We start from the raw sequence: 16,473 nt of genomic DNA on the forward strand, positions 1-16,473 counted from the left end.
CTAATTAGATGCACGTTTTACCTTTATTATTATGATTATTATTACATATTTTTTTTTAAGGAATCTTTTTTTAATTATTATTTTCAAATAAAGGTTTCATTTATTCATAAAGTAATGAATATATAGTTGATGATGACTTCATGAGTGACATAATGTAAGAACTCTATTGTATGAACTCGATAATATTAATTTATATATACATGTATATGAACATAGATGATATAGAAAGAATATTGGGTTTTGGGTTCATACAGCTTGGCCGCCTATGCATGGGGAGGAAATTTCTCATAATGTAAAGGCTAAAATTAAACACCTTCTTATAACATGTATAGCTTTTTTTTATTTATTTATTTTTGGAAAAAGAAATAATTTTTAAAGCATCAATTTTTCAAATTTTCTAACTGCTATTTTAAACATGATATGTGTATTTTGGAGGTCATTTATATTATCTCATTCATTCATTCATTACTAAAATCCCTATTTTCTCATTTGTACATTACACACCACATCAATTTTTTATACTTTTTGATACACCATTAAATTGATATTATTTTAGTTTCTACACCACCAAAATAAGTAAGTTTATTCTGTTGGTAGAATTTAATTGAGCTCATTTGTGTGAAATTCTAATTAGAGAGGTTTATTCGGATTTACTTTCTCTAGTAATAGCTATCAACAAAATGAGTAAGTTTATTCTGTTGGTAGGATTTAACTGGGCTCATTTGGGGTACTGTTTGAGAATGTTATAGTTTTATTGTCTAAATTTTTTAGAGTAGTTTTGTCTCATGTAGCTCGCGATAAGAATTTTGCAGCTCATAGTTTAACAAAGCGTGTTATTTGGTTAGACGATAAGTCAGTGGCGGACCCAGAATTTAAAGTGAGGGGGCGTAAATAAATTTAAAAAGAAAATATAAAGTGTAGTTAGTGGGATTTGAACCTTCACCTTCTAACCTATTTACCAACTACCTTAACCATTACACCAAAGTTACTATTATATCTATAAATATCATCTTTTAATACAAAAATATGTTGTAACTAATTAAAATACATATACATTTTTTTCTCGATTTTTTTTTTCAGGGGGGGTGACTGCCCCCCCTCGCTATAATGTGGGTCCGCCCCTGCGATAAGTTATCATGGTTCGAGAAAGTATCACCGCCGATTGTACATTGCTGCATCGTTAATTATGTGTAATTTTGATCACCACGTCAAAAAAATAATAAAAATAAATAAATAAATAAATTTAAAGTATAAATTATTCATTCCCTTTAAATTGTATTAGTTTGAGTGTATTTTTATTTCTATTACCATGAAGTGGTGTTTTAAGTTTAGTTAATAATATTTTCAAAAAAAAATAAAGTTTAGTTAATAATTTATATAGTAATTATTAAAATAATTTTATGACATTTAAAATATTAATAAATAAGATATTATAATAATAACTTCGTAATAAGGTAGAACAAAATTTTTGGTAATTAGATGAATATTACTTAGTGTCAATCTATATATACAAAAAGTTATTATGATAATAAAATTTTAATTTTAAAGAAAAATCATAAATAGATTTGTTATTAGGGATCCACACGGAGTGGGGAATTAGCCAGGAGTGCTCTTCCGTCCTCATTCTCATTTAGGATTTTAATTCTCATCTTCGCTCTATCCTCATTTATTCCCCACCGGCAAGAAATTTTCTAATTAATATAAAATTAAAATTATTTATATTAAAAATTAAAATATATAAAAATAAGTAAAATAAATAAAATTAAAATATTACATATTATTTATTATTCAATATATTACTTATTACTCTTTAACACAATTTAAAAATTTGTAAAAATTATACTAAAGAACTAAAAATGTACAAATATAAACTATAAAATATAAAAAATTAAATAAAATATTAAATGGTTCCTGTCTATCCCTGTTTAATATTTAGAGACAAAAAATAATCTTCATTTTCCATTTAAACAGAAAATCTTTAGGGTGGGTTCCCGGTAGTACCCATCCCCATAAAAAAAACATGTGCATCCCTATCAAAACCTTAAAATATTTAACATACCTAATCTTGCACATGCATACATATTAATAATTAAGAAAAGTGGTATCCTTAATACATGATCTGTCTTCCACTTAAAGTCTGAAAGCGTTGAACCATGAGATCAGTCTAACTAAATTAGCATATATCTCTTATATATATATATAATCATTATTATCATCAAAAAAGCCTTAAATACAGACTCAGGTCGTGTAATGATCCATCATCATATCACACATAATACTAATTATATTAGAAACAAGGTTATTATTATCATTAATTAGAAATGATACCATACATTTCTAAAACTAGTAATAATTCACTAACACTCTTATGGGTGATTAATATGGCTTTCTTCATCATTCATGTAGTGAAAGCTTCTCTTCAGGACTCACATGTTTTTTCTCTACTACAGACCAATTGGTGTGAAGACCAACGAACCAAGTTGCACTGCCAATGGCAAGGTATCAATTGTGACCATTCTGGTCACATTACTCAAATCACTTTACATGATATTAATGATGGGATGGCTTCAATGGAGCAAAGAATGTTAAAGAATCTCAATTTCACTTGTCTTCCAAATTTAGCTACTCTTGATCTATCTAAAGCAGGAGTTGTTGGGATTATTCCAGGGGAGATAGGTACTCTTACAAAGCTCACCCACCTTGACCTTTCCGACAATGTTCTTACAGGTGAGATACCTCTTTCTTTAACAAACCTTTCTCACTTGAAAGTACTTGATCTCTCTTACAATCAACTCAACGGTTCCATTCCTCAACAGCTTGGCAACTTGAATAGTTTGGTGTCCTTAAACTTAACCACAAATGCCTTAACAGGTGCAATTCCTGAGTCCATTGGTCTTTTGATCAACCTTACTCATTTAAATATGTGGAACAATCAAATCAATGGTTCCATTCCAATCAGTATAGGAAAGTTAGAAAACTTGCTCCATCTAGATCTAAACCCCAACTACCTCAGTGGACCAATTCCCTTGGCTTTATTTCGATTAACCAAATTAATCCATCTCGATATTTCAAATAACAAACTTAATGGTTCTATCCCTAAAGCTTTGGGTAATTTAACCAATTTGTCGTATTTATCTATTCATACAAACCAATTAACTGGTTCCATTCCTTCGGAAATCCGAAATTTGACAAACCTAGAATATTTGGACCTTATTCAAAACAAATTAACTGGTTCAATTCCTCGAGAAATAAAAAACTTGAGAAAGTTAGAAAGCTTGTACCTGAGTCAAAACCATTTAACTGGTTCTATCCCTCCAGAAATCGGCTCCTTGAGAAACTTAACATATTTGGAGCTAAGTCTAAACCATTTAACTGGTTCTCTCCCTCCACAAATTGGAAACTTGAGAAGCCTAGTAACATTGGATCTTAAACAAAACAAATTCATCGGTTCCATCCCCTTAGAATTCCAATTTTTAAGGAATCTAACATATTTGGACCTTAGTTTTAATGAGATCACAGGTCCAATTTTCCCTTCTTTGATTGGTTTATCAAGTATTCAAAATCTTGCCTTGAGTTCAAATAGAATCAATGGTTCTATAGGTAAGGATATTGAGAATCTTTCAGAATTGGACTCTATGGACGTGTCAAATAACAATATATCAGGGATCATACCGACCCAATTTGTCAACTTATCATACTTAGACTACTTGAATCTTTCACACAATAATTTCAGAGGTCCAATACAAGATGCGCTTCTCAATAAATTATCTACACCAACATCTGGACATGAATTATTGTCTGACTTATTTATTGGAAATAAGGATTTATGTTGCGATACCATAAGTGTCTTCCCAAACTGCCCAAGATCTTCCCGAAGTAAAAAGAATATTACAACAGTTAAAATTCTTCTCATCATCATCTCAATTATCTTCTTTTTTACTGGGTTTGTTGTGATTTTGAAACGGTACCTTAAGACAAGAAATGTTCAGCCTGAAGCAAAATCAAGTACCAGAAATGGGGATATATTTTCAATCTGGAATTTTGATGGAAAAATTGCATTTGAAGATATCATCAAAGCAACGGAAGAATTTGACATCAGGTATTGCATCGGAACAGGTGGGTATGGTAGTGTGTATAGAGCACAACTACCTAGTGGGAAAGTAATCGCATTAAAGAAGCTCCATGGTTCAGAGATTGAAAAGCCAGCTTTAAAAGAAAGTTTTCTCAACGAAGTAGAGACTTTGACAAAAATTCGCCACAAAAGCATTGTGCAACTCCACGGATATTGTTTGCACAAAAGAAGTATGTTTTTGATTTACGAGTACATGGAAAGAGGAAGCTTGTTTTATGTGTTGAACAATGATAAAGAGGCTGTTGATTTGAGTTGGAGCAAAAGGGTTAATGTCATCAAAAGCTTAGCTCATGCATTATCTTACATGCATCATGATTGCACTCCTTCCATTGTTCATCGTGATGTAACTACCACCAACATCTTGCTTAACTCGGAACTAGAGGCTTTCTTATCTGATTTCGGTACAGCAAGATTAGTTGATCCTGATTTTTCGTATCAAACCATGATTGCCGGTACATATGGTTATATTGCTCCAGGTCAGTTGAATCTTTTTTATATATTTTTGTTTTTGAATAATAAGTGCTGAATATATAATTATCTGATTCTAATGCTTTAACTTTTTGTGGAATGTAGAATTTGCCTACACCATGACTATAACAGAAAAATGTGATGTTTTTAGCTTTGGAGTGGTGGCGCTTGAAACTTTAATGGGCAAACATCCTGCTGAATTATTATCGTTGGTATTGTCGACATCATCTTCCTCACTACTTCAAAATAAGTTACTGAGTGAAATAATAGACCAACGCTTGTCACGACCGAGAAATCGCTTCATCGAACGAGATGTTGTTCTTGTTGCAATTCTAGCATTTGCGTGCTTAAATGTCCAACCGAATTGTCGGCCAACAATGTTGCAAGTTTCACAACAACTTCTTGCTCCGAAAGGACTTTTAGCCAAGAGTTTCAGTGATATTTTAGTAGGGCAACTCATGATCCCAAAGTGTTTATTAGAAGATGTTGAAACTTGAAAGTGAGGTTCAGTGATATGTTTTCACCGGCGTCGCTTCACTATTTTTTTCTTTTTTTTTTTTGTAAACTTATGTATATGCTGTCCTCTTAATTTTTCCTTGTTCAAGATTTTAATTAGTCAACGATGTTAATTAAGATGATGATCGCATAACTTTTTGAAGTTTTATAGTACATGTTGGTTTGAGTAAATTTCAGCATTTTTACCCTTTAAACTTTGACATGTATCAAATCATAGATCGTTAAAAATGTTCCCTGACACTACAAAAAAATTTAAAGATAAAAAGATTGTGGCTAATTATAAATATATTACCATTATTGTGTTGTGACTAAAAGGTCCACGACTAAAAGTATTAGTCATAAAATTACAATTTGTTGTGACTAATTATACTTTTAGTCATAATATTTGTTGTGACTAAAACTAAATTAGTCACAACTTGTAGCTAAATACAATGTTTTAGTCATAAGTAACTTTTTGTTGTGACTAAAAGTGACATTTAGTCCCAAACAATTTATGTTGTGACTAAAAGGTTGTCACTAAAAGTATGAGTTTTTTGTAGTGTAAACTATTGAGATTGTTGGATTCAAGAATTTTTGTCCAATTTTAATAAAAAAGTCTAACATGGATGAAAGTTCAAGGGACATGATTTAGTAGATGTCCTTTGAGGGATATGATTTGGTAGTTATCAATGTTTGGGGAGCATGGTTTAGTACATAAACAATCACTAAAATAGTAAAATTGAATAAAATTAGACAAAAATCCTTAAATCCAACAATCTCGATAGTTCAAGAGTATTTTTAACGACCTTAAAAGTTCAGCGAGCATAATCTAGTTCAGAGAACAAGCCTAATTTTTTATTCTATGTATATAGTATTGAAATATTCTTTTCATGTTCTGTATATTTGGTTAAACATGATGAGTTTAGAAAATTACATTAGATTTACAATTTTTAGATTAATAATTACAGTTCTTATTAGTTTCCTATATTTTAACTTTACTGTTTTCTATTTTTTTTTTTTTTGAATGAAAAAAAAAAATAATGTACTAATTTAAAAGATAAAGATAGAAAATGTATGAAGACTGAGCAAGAGTGCTACAAAATATGCATAAAAATAAGAGAAGGAATAGGATAATATAAACTACTTTCCTAAAATACAAAAAATAAAGTATTATTATTTAGTTTAAACTAATAATATAACACTTTTTACGTACCTACCATTCACTAAACCTTAAACTATAAAAACTAGTGTACGACTAATTAAATTAAATATAATTCCTATTAAGATGCACCATGCACGTTTTAACTTTATTATTATTACTATATATTTTTAAAGGAATCTTTTTTCTTTATTATATATATATTATTTAGAAATAAAGGTTTCATTTATTCATAAATTAAGTAATGAGAATATAGTTGATGATGACTTCATGAGTGACATAATGTAAGAACTATATTGTATGAACTGGATAATATTAATTTATATATATGAACATAAATGATATAGAAAGAATATACGATTGGGTTCACACAGCTTGGCCGCTACTATGCATATATAGGGAAGGAAATTTCATTATAAATCATAACCTTAAAATATATAATTAAGATATCTAATCTTGCACATGCATACATATTAATAATTAAGAAAAGTGGTATCCTTAATACATGATCTGTCTTCCACTGAAAGTCTGAAAGCGTTGAACCATGAGATCAGTCTAACTAAATTAGCATATATCTCTTATATATATATAATCATTATTATCATCAAAAAAACCTTAAATACAGACTCAGGTCCTGTAAATCATCATTACACATAATTAATTAGACACCCTAATTATATTACAAATAATTAGAAATGATAGCTTACATTTCTAAAACTAGTAATAACTCACTAACACTCTTATGGGTGATTAGTATTGCTTTCTTCATCATTGTAGTCAAAGCTTCCCTTCAAGACTCACATGTTTTTTCTCTACTACAGACCAATTGGTGTGAAGACCAACACACCAGGCAGCACTGCCAATGGCAAGGCATCAGTTGTGACGATAATGATCACATTACTGAAATTTCTTTACATGATATTAATGATGGGCTGGCTTCAATGGAGCAAAGAATGTTAAAGAATCTCAATTTCAGTTGTCTTCCAAATTTAGCTACTCTTGATCTATCTAAAGCAGGAGTTGTTGGGGTTATTCCACGGGAGATAGCTCATCTTACAAAGCTCATCCACCTTGACCTTTCCTACAATGTTCTAACAGGTGAGATACCTCTTTCACTAACAAACCTTTCTCATTTGAAAGTACTTGATCTCTCTTACAATGAACTCATTGGTTCCATTCCTGAGTCCATTGGTCTTTTGATCAACCTTACTCGTTTAGAGTTGTGGGATAATCAAATCAATGGTTCCATTCCTAACAGTATAGGAAAGTTAGAGAACTTACTCTACCTAGATCTAAACCCCAACTACCTCAGCGGACCGATTCCCTCGGCTTTATTTCGATTAACCAAATTAACTCATCTCGATATTTCAAATAACAAACTTAATGGTTCTATCCCTAAAGCTTTGGGTAATTTAACCAATTTGTCGTATTTATCTCTTCAGTTAAACCAATTTATTGGTTCCATCCCTCCAGAAATTGGCAACTTGAGAAGCCTAAAAGACTTACAACTCAATCAAAACAACTTATCTGGCTCCATTCCTCAAGAAATAAAAAACTTGAGAAACTTAGAAATTTTGTACCTGAGTCAAAACCATTTAACTGGTTCTATCCCTCCAGAAATTGGAAAGTACTTGAGAAACTTAATATATTTGGTCCTAAGTCAAAATCATTTAACTGGTACTCTCCCTCCACAAATTGGAAACTTGAGAAGCCTACAAACATTGGATCTTGGACAAAACAAATTCATCGGTTCCATCCCCTTAGAATTCCAATTTTTAAGAAATCTAACATATTTGGACCTTAGTTTTAATGAGATCACAGGTCCAATTTTCCCTTCTTTGATTGGTTTATCAACTATTCAAAATCTTTACTTGAGTTCAAATAGAATCAATGGTTCTATAGGTAAAGATATTGAGAATCTTTCAAAATTGAAAATTATGGATGTGTCAAATAACAATATATCAGGGATCATCCCGACCCAATTTGTCTCCTTATCATACTTAGCCTACTTGAATCTTTCTAACAATAATTTCAGAGGTCCAATAGAAGATGCCCTTCTCAATAAACTATCTACAGGAACATCTGGACATGAGTTATTGTCTGACTTATTTATTGGAAATAAGGATTTATGTTGCGATACCATAAGTGTCTTCCCAAATTGCCCAAGATCTTCCCGGACTAAAAAGAATATTACAATAGTTAAAATTCTTCTTCTCATCATCATCTCAACCATCTTCCTTTGCATCGGGTTTGTCGTGATTCTGAAACGCTGCCTTAAAACAAGAAATGTTCTGCCTGAAGCAAAATCAAATACAAGAAATGGCGATATATTTTCAATCTGGAATTATGATGGAAAAATTGCATTTGAAGATATCATCAAAGCAACAGAAGAATTTGACATCAAGTATTGCATCGGAACAGGTGGGTACGGTAGCGTGTATAGAGCACAATTACCTAGTGGAAAAATAATCGCATTAAAGAAGCTCCATGGTTCAGAGATTGAAAAGCCAACTTTAAAAGAAAGTTTTCTCAACGAAGTAGAGACTTTGACAAAAATACGCCACAAAAGCATTGTGCAACTCCACGGATATTGTTTACACAAAAGAAGTATGTTTTTGATTTACGAGTACATGGAAAGAGGAAGCTTGTTTTATGTGTTGAACAATGATAAAGAGGCTGTTGATTTGAGTTGGAGCAAAAGGGTTAATGTCATCAAAAGCTTAGCTCATGCATTATCTTACATGCATCATGATTGTGCTCCTTCCATTGTTCATCGTGATGTAACTACCACCAACATCTTGTTAAACTCACAATTAGAAGCTTTCTTATCTGATTTCGGTACAGCAAGATTAGTTGATCCTGATTTTTCGTATCAAACCATGATTGCCGGTACATATGGTTATATTGCTCCAGGTCAGTTGAATCCTTGTTATTTTCATTTCTAAATATAATTTAAATAAGTAATATATAATTATCTCATTCTAATGCTTTAACTTTCTGTGGAATGTAGAATTTGCCTACACCATGACTATAACAGAAAAATGTGATGTTTTTAGCTTTGGAGTGGTGGCGCTTGAAACTTTAATGGGCAAACATCCTGCTGAATTATTATCTTTGGTATTGTCGACATCATCTTCCTCACTACTTCAAAATAAGTTACTGAGTGAGATAATAGACCAACGCTTGTCACGACCGAGAAATCGCTTCATCGAACGAGATGTTGTTCTTGTTGCAATACTAGCATTTGCGTGCTTAAATGTCCAACCGAATTGTCGGCCAACAATGTTGCAAGTTTCACAACAACTTCTTGCTCCGAAAGGACTTTTAGCCAAGAGTTTCAGTGAAGTTTTAGTAGGGCAACTCATGATCCCAAAGTGTTTATTAGAAGATGTTGAAACTTGAAAGTGAGGTTCATTGATATGTTTTCATCTGCGTGGCTTCACTATTTTTTTTTTTCTTTTTTTGTAAACTATATGTATATGATGTCCTCTTAATTTTTCCTAGTTCAAGATTTTAATTAGTCAATGATGTTAATTAAGATGAAGATTGCAAAACTTTGAAGTTTTATAGTACATGATGGTTTGAGTAAAATACAAGATTATTACCCCATAAACTTTGACATGTAATAATATGTCCCTTAAATTTTTAAGGTTGTTAAAAATACTCCATGAACTATTAAGATTGTTGGATTTAAGGACTTTTGTCCAATTTTAGTAAAAAAGTCTAACATGGACGAAAGTTCAGGGGCATGATTTAGTACATGTCGTTCCAGGGATATAATTGGGTAGTTATCAAAGTCTGGGGAGCATGGTTTAGTACCTAAACAATCACTGAAATAGAAAAATTGAATGAAATTAGACAAAAGTCCTTAAATCCAACAATCTCAATAGTTCAAGGAGCATTTTTAACGACCTTAAAAGTTCAGAAGGCATGATTTAATACATCTCAAAAAAATTTAAGGGCAAAAATTCTAATTAGCCTAATTTTTTTATTCTATGTATATATGATTGAGATATTCTTTTAATGTTCTGTATATTTGGTTCAGCGTGATGAGTTTAGAAAATTAGATTAGATTTACAACGTTTTAGATTAATAACTACAGTTCTTATTAGTTTCCTATTTTTTAACTTACTGTTTTCTATTCATTTGTATATACAACTAAAATATATGAACTAAAGCTCACTGCATTGCGAGACGGTCTTATTTTATGTCAGATTGTATTTATGATGAGCTTTCTGCTCTATATTTACTTTCAATTGTAAGAGATGATAGTTTTTCAAGTTGATTAATAAAATTCCCCTTTTCAAAAAAAAAAAATATATTGAACTAAAAAATTTAATGTACTTTAAAAGATAAAGATAGAAAATGTATGAAGACTGATCAAGAGCGCTGCAAAATATGCATAAAAATAAGAGAAGGAATAGGATAATATAAACTACTTTTCCTAAAATACAAAAAATAAAGTATTATTATTTAGTTTAAACTAATAATAAAACTACTTTCCTACGTACCTACCATTCACTAAACCTTAAACTAATAAAAACTAGTGTACGACTAAATTAAATATAATGCCTATTAGATGCACGTTTTAACTTTATTATTATTACTATATATTTTTAAAGGAATCTTTTTTCTTTATTATATATTATTTAGAAATAAAGGTTTCATTTATTCATAAATTAAGTAATGAGAATATAGTTGATGATGACTTCATGAGTGACATAATGTAAGAACTCTATTGTATGAACTGGATAATATTAATTTATATATATGAACATAAATGATATATATAGAAAGAATATACGATTGGGTTCACACAGCTTGGCCGCTACTATGCATATATAGGGAAGGAAATTTCATTATAAATCATAACCTTAAAATATATAATTAAGATACCTAATCTTGCACATGCATACATATTAATAATTAAGAAAAGTGGTATCCTTAATACATGATCTGTCTTCCATTGAAAGTCTGAAAGGGTTGAACCATATCAGTCTAACTAAATTAGCATAAATCTCTTATATATCATCATTATTATCATCAAAAAAGCCTTAAATACAGACTCAGGTCGTGTAAATGATCATCACTATACATAATTAATTACACACCCTAATTATATTACAAATAATTAGAAATGATAGCTTACATTTCTAAAACTAGTAATAACTCACTAACACTCTTATGGGTGATTAGTATTGCTTTCTTCATCATTGTAGTCAAAGCTTCTCTTCAAGACTCACATGTTTTTTCTCAACTACAGACCAATTGGTGTGAAGACCAGCACACCAGACTGCACTGCCAATGGCAAGGTATCAGTTGTGACCAATCTGGTCACATTACTCAAATCACTTTGCATGATATTAATGATGGTGTCGCTAAATTGGAAGAGAGGATGTTAAAGAATCTCAATTTCACTTGTCTTCCAAATTTAGCTACTCTTGATCTATCAAAAGCAGGAGTTGTTGGGATTATTCCACAGGAGCTAGGTACTCTTACAAAGCTCACCCACCTTGACCTTTCCTACAATGTTCTTACAGGTGAGATACCTCATTCTTTAACAAACCTTTCTCATTTGAAAGTACTTGATCTCTCTTACAATCAGCTCAACGGTTCCATTCCTCAACAACTTGGCAACTTAAATAGTTTGGTGTCCTTAAACTTAACCGAAAACGCCTTAACAGGTGCAATCCCTGAGTCCATTGGTCGTTTGATTAACCTTACTCATTTAAATATGTGGACCAATCAAATTAATGGTTCCATTCCTATCAGTATAGGAAATTTAGAGAACTTGCTCCATCTAGATCTAAACCCCAACTACCTCAGTGGACCAATTCCCTTGGCTTTATTTCGATTAACCAAATTAACCCTCCTCGATATTTCAAATAACAAATTCAATGGTTCTATCCCTAAAGCTTTGGGTAATTTAACCAATTTGTCGTATCTATATCTTCACTCAAACCAATTTATTGGTTCCATCCCTCCAGAAATTGGAAACTTGAGAAACCTAAAAGCTTTATACCTCACCGAAAACAACTTATCTGGCTCCATTCCTCGAGAAATCAAAAACATGAGAAACTTAGAAAGCTTGGACCTGAGTCAAAACCATTTCACTAGTTCTATCCCTCCAGAAATAGGGAACTACTTGAGAAACTTAACATATTTGGACCTGAGTCAAAACCATTTAACTGGTTCTCTCCCTCCACAAATTGGAAACTTGAGAAGCCTGAAAGTGTTGAAACTTGGACAAAACAAATTCATTGGTTCCATTCCTTTAGAATTTGGATTATTGAAGAATCTAACATCTTTGGACCTTAGTTTTAATGAGATCACAGGTCCAATTTTCCCTTCTTTGATTGGTTTATCAACTATTCAAAATCTTGACTTGAGTTCAAATAGAATCAATGGTTCTATAGGTAAAGATATTGAGAATCTTTCAGAATTGCACTCTATGGATGTGTCAAATAACAATATAGAAGGGATCATACCAACCCAATTTGCTCATTTACCAAATTTAGCCTACTTGAATCTTTCCAACAATAATTTCAGAGGTCCAAGAGAAAATTAAGGAGATATTTTCTCCACCTCCACCACTTTCACGATTAAGTGAATTTTATCAACAAAAAAAAATAATAAAAAAATTGGATATAAAGAGAGAGAGGGTGGGGAACGGTTGAAAGAAAAAGGAGAGAAAAAGGGTTTTGAAAAAATATCTTTGGCAATTGATACGTAAGAGTGAAACAGAGAAAAGAGATCTGAGAAAAGAGAGAAAAAATTATTCCAAGTGATTTTTCAAGCTCTACAAGGGTAAGCAAAGATCCATAAATGGATCTATCTCTCTTTCTTCTTTCTCTTTATTTTTGTTTATTGCAAAGAGTCATTCCAATCTCCTTTGATTCACTAAACTTCAGAAAATAAGTTTATGTGATATATAATCAAACGGAAAGGAAGAGACTAACATTTTTATGTTGACAATTTCATTATTGATTTCTATAATTCTCTTCGATTCACTAGACTTCAGAAAATAAGTCAATATGTGATATATAATCGAAGAGAATAATATAAATCGTTATGGTGTTATGCTGTCCAATTTATTGTAAATCCCCATGATTTTCTTTTAAATCACTAGACTTCTAAAAATAACATGTGATACATAACCAAAGAGAAGAATGTAGGATTTAAAGAAATTATTATACCACCAAAATTATCATAAGGTGTAGATTCTCATACAAAAAAATGAGAGTAATATAAGGGAGTTGATTGATTACTTACTGCACATTCAAAAAAAAAAAAAAATGTAGGTTCAGTGTCGATTATATCCTAATCAAATTCACTTTGTTGGTGTGATAATTAATGGTGAAAATTCTCTCTGTAAAAAAAAATAGGTGATCAGTGACTATATATATATATATATCCACAAATGTTATTATTCATATAAAAAAATGATCATATGCACAAAAGGTCTCGTCATTATTGTCAAGCCATGGGATTAGTATGATTTATACATGGTATGCACATAAGTTGTAGATCGAGGATGTGTATAGACGCCAACCATATATTACATATTCACATATATATATATATGTATATATGTGATTTCTTCTCAGTAACTTTATAGGCTAAACAAAAAAAATCTCACAAGTGTGAGAATGACTCCTATAAATATGTACTGATTATGATATATATATATATATTCATATATATGAATGCCTATTTGAAAATACGAAACATGTGTCACTTGGAAAATTCCTCTGCTTATTTCAAGGTGAACAAGGCTTGTAAATTAAATGCCAAAGTTTAACAATAAAAAATTGCATAGAAGACTGTGAGTGTCTTCTAAACAAATTTCTGGAACAAACAAAAAAAAGGGAGAAAAGCATGCACTATAGTCAGTAAAAAAAAAAAAAAAAAAAAAAAAAGTATATATATATATATACCTGTGCTTATACGATAAAAAAGGAATATAGAATATATATATATATACTTACGTCAGAACTATTTACAAAGCAAAAAAAATGAAAATATATATATGTATAGACTTTATGTGTATAAAATTAAATGGATACATATATATAATACACTGCTCGAGTATAATTCAATTTTAAATAGAAATTGAATCATACAATAAATATCTTAGATACTATCTTTAATTTTAATTAAATAATTTAAATTTAAGATAGTATTCAATAAAAGATAAATTATTATTCCTTAAATTTTGGAATAAACAATTAAAATATCATCCAAATAATCTTTTTATTTATAAAAGATAATAAAAAGATTTCAAAGCCCAAATTTTACCACCAAAAAGTGGTAAAATTCTAAAGCCATACAAAATGGCACAAAATTCCAAATGAGCTCACCAAAATTAATATTGGAATATTAAAGAGGTCATTAACCTCACAAAAATCTCAAAAATGGTAATTTTACCTAAAAATTAAAAAGTGCACTAAAATTCAAAGCCATGACAAATTAAATGGCATTCCAAAGAAAAAGAGGTCATTCACCTCATAAAAAGTTAAAATTATGAACTACGTTCGATTTGATTCCTTTCAAAAGGATACGTAGGCAACCTAATTGCCAAGATTAGGTACAATCGCAATTTCTAAAATTCTAAAAGAGGTCATTTGCCTCAGCAAAATTCAAATGAGGTCATCTACCTCAAAAATCCCAAATGAGGTCATTTACCTCAAAATATCAAAGTGAGTTAATTCTCCACAAAGTTATCGAAGATACAAAATCTTTTAATACTATCGGAACTACGTTTGACTTGATTCCTATAAAAGGATACGTAGGCAATTTAGTTGCTAAGACTAAGTGCAGTCACTGATACCGCAAAAATGGTATAAAACACAACTCTCAAGATTCCATAAAAGGTCCTACACCTAGGAATTTTTCCAAATTTTCGAAATAGCAAAGGATTCTTGAAAGTGGTCATCTACCGGAATCCTTATATCCAAATTCTAAAATATCGTATTCTGAACTACAAGTGGCTTGATCCTTCACAAAGAAGGTATGTAGGCAGCTCGGTTAATTAAATGGACTGAGTTCAGCTGCAATTCCAAATTTACCCCAAATTTCCCAAATTTATTTTAATTATTTAATGTCATTGTAATTGGAATCAAAGGGTATTTCCTTTATTTAAAAGGATTGTAATTAAGAGGTTATTCTTATAATCTTGGATGGGTCGAACTTAAATTAATAAACTCTTATGCTATAATTTTGGCATAGGTGAAATTGTGTTTTGCATTTATTTTAATATTCTAAATGTGAAATTTTTTGCTTAACATAATTTTTGGCACGCCCGGTGGGACCCATTCTCCTTTTCATCTCCAAATATGATGACTACTATTCAACTTTAACTTTATGGTGCTAATCATGTTTACTGTTTTCAGGAAAAAATGGCACCACAAGTCACAGTTTACTTCCACAAGTTACCAACAACCTCTTCTGCCCAAGGAGGGAAAAAGAGCCGCTTTTTGGCAGCATTCTCTATTGACCGAGCACCCATTTCATGCAGGGTGCCCGAACCAATAAAGAATGTGAAGACACCTACACCAGCTAAAAAGGGTGGAAGAGGGAAAGGTGTGAAAAACATCACTAAGACTGCACAAGCCTTAAGAGGCAAGGCAGCAAAGGGCTTTAAAAAGAGGCAAGCCCGGGCAGTGAAAAGGTCTGCAGCAAAGGTTGCCAAGACCGAAGGGAGGCCAACAAAGACTGGCTCCCCCGTAATGATCCAGGAATGGGAGCGTATCTTGATTGGATCTGTTCCTATTTTCTTGCCCACTACCGTCTCAGTGATGGTTACCTCTGCGGAGGAAACTGAGGCAACACCGACTTCTCAACCTCGGAGAGGTAGGAAGGCGACAAAAGGAAGGAGGGGGACAAACACTTCACCTTCACCAAACCCTCTTGAAATGAGGGAATTAGTAGGAGGCACCCCGATTAGGCCTCCGATCGTAATCTCTGTCAACCGCCAAGGTCAACAGGGGGCATCTGCTTCTGCTGAGATCAATGAACGCCCTTTATTAGATGAAGGGTGTAGGACGCCTTTCTCCTTCCCAAAGAAGGCTAGAAGCGATAGTGTAAGGGTTCCCAAAGCAAGCCCTAACTCATTCCGAAGAGAACATGGTGACTGGATGTTTCTCCAGGGCTACCGACCAACAAGGGTCACCTCAACTGCTAAGCTGCCCTCCTATACGGGCCCTGTAACTCGATCGAA

At 31.7% G+C, this 16,473-nt stretch overlaps 3 protein-coding genes across 3 annotated transcripts; all 3 read left to right on the forward strand.

The window, feature by feature from the left end:
* Positions 1-2,237: 2,237 nt before the first annotated feature.
* LOC115700672 (probable leucine-rich repeat receptor-like protein kinase At1g35710) lies at positions 2,238-5,311 on the forward strand. Its single transcript, XM_030628291.2, has 2 exons — positions 2,238-4,608; positions 4,706-5,311. Exons 1-2 carry the CDS (start codon positions 2,322-2,324, stop codon positions 5,095-5,097), a joined length of 2,679 nt encoding a protein of 892 aa, XP_030484151.2. The 5' UTR covers positions 2,238-2,321; the 3' UTR covers positions 5,098-5,311.
* Positions 5,312-6,759: 1,448 nt separating this feature from the next.
* On the forward strand, positions 6,760-9,792 carry LOC115700673 (probable leucine-rich repeat receptor-like protein kinase At1g35710). Its single transcript, XM_030628292.2, has 2 exons — positions 6,760-9,167; positions 9,265-9,792. The coding sequence occupies exons 1-2, from the start codon at positions 6,950-6,952 to the stop codon at positions 9,654-9,656; spliced, it is 2,610 nt and encodes an 869-aa protein (XP_030484152.2). The 5' UTR covers positions 6,760-6,949; the 3' UTR covers positions 9,657-9,792.
* A 1,599-nt stretch (positions 9,793-11,391) lies between these two features.
* On the forward strand, positions 11,392-12,822 carry LOC133030661 (probable leucine-rich repeat receptor-like protein kinase At1g35710). Its single transcript, XM_061103473.1, has one exon. It carries the CDS (start codon positions 11,392-11,394, stop codon positions 12,820-12,822), a length of 1,431 nt encoding a protein of 476 aa, XP_060959456.1.
* The last annotated feature ends 3,651 nt before the right edge of the window (positions 12,823-16,473 follow it).

This window comes from Cannabis sativa, chromosome 8 (assembly GCF_029168945.1).
Source record: "Cannabis sativa cultivar Pink pepper isolate KNU-18-1 chromosome 8, ASM2916894v1, whole genome shotgun sequence".
Taxonomy (NCBI): domain Eukaryota; kingdom Viridiplantae; phylum Streptophyta; class Magnoliopsida; order Rosales; family Cannabaceae; genus Cannabis; species Cannabis sativa.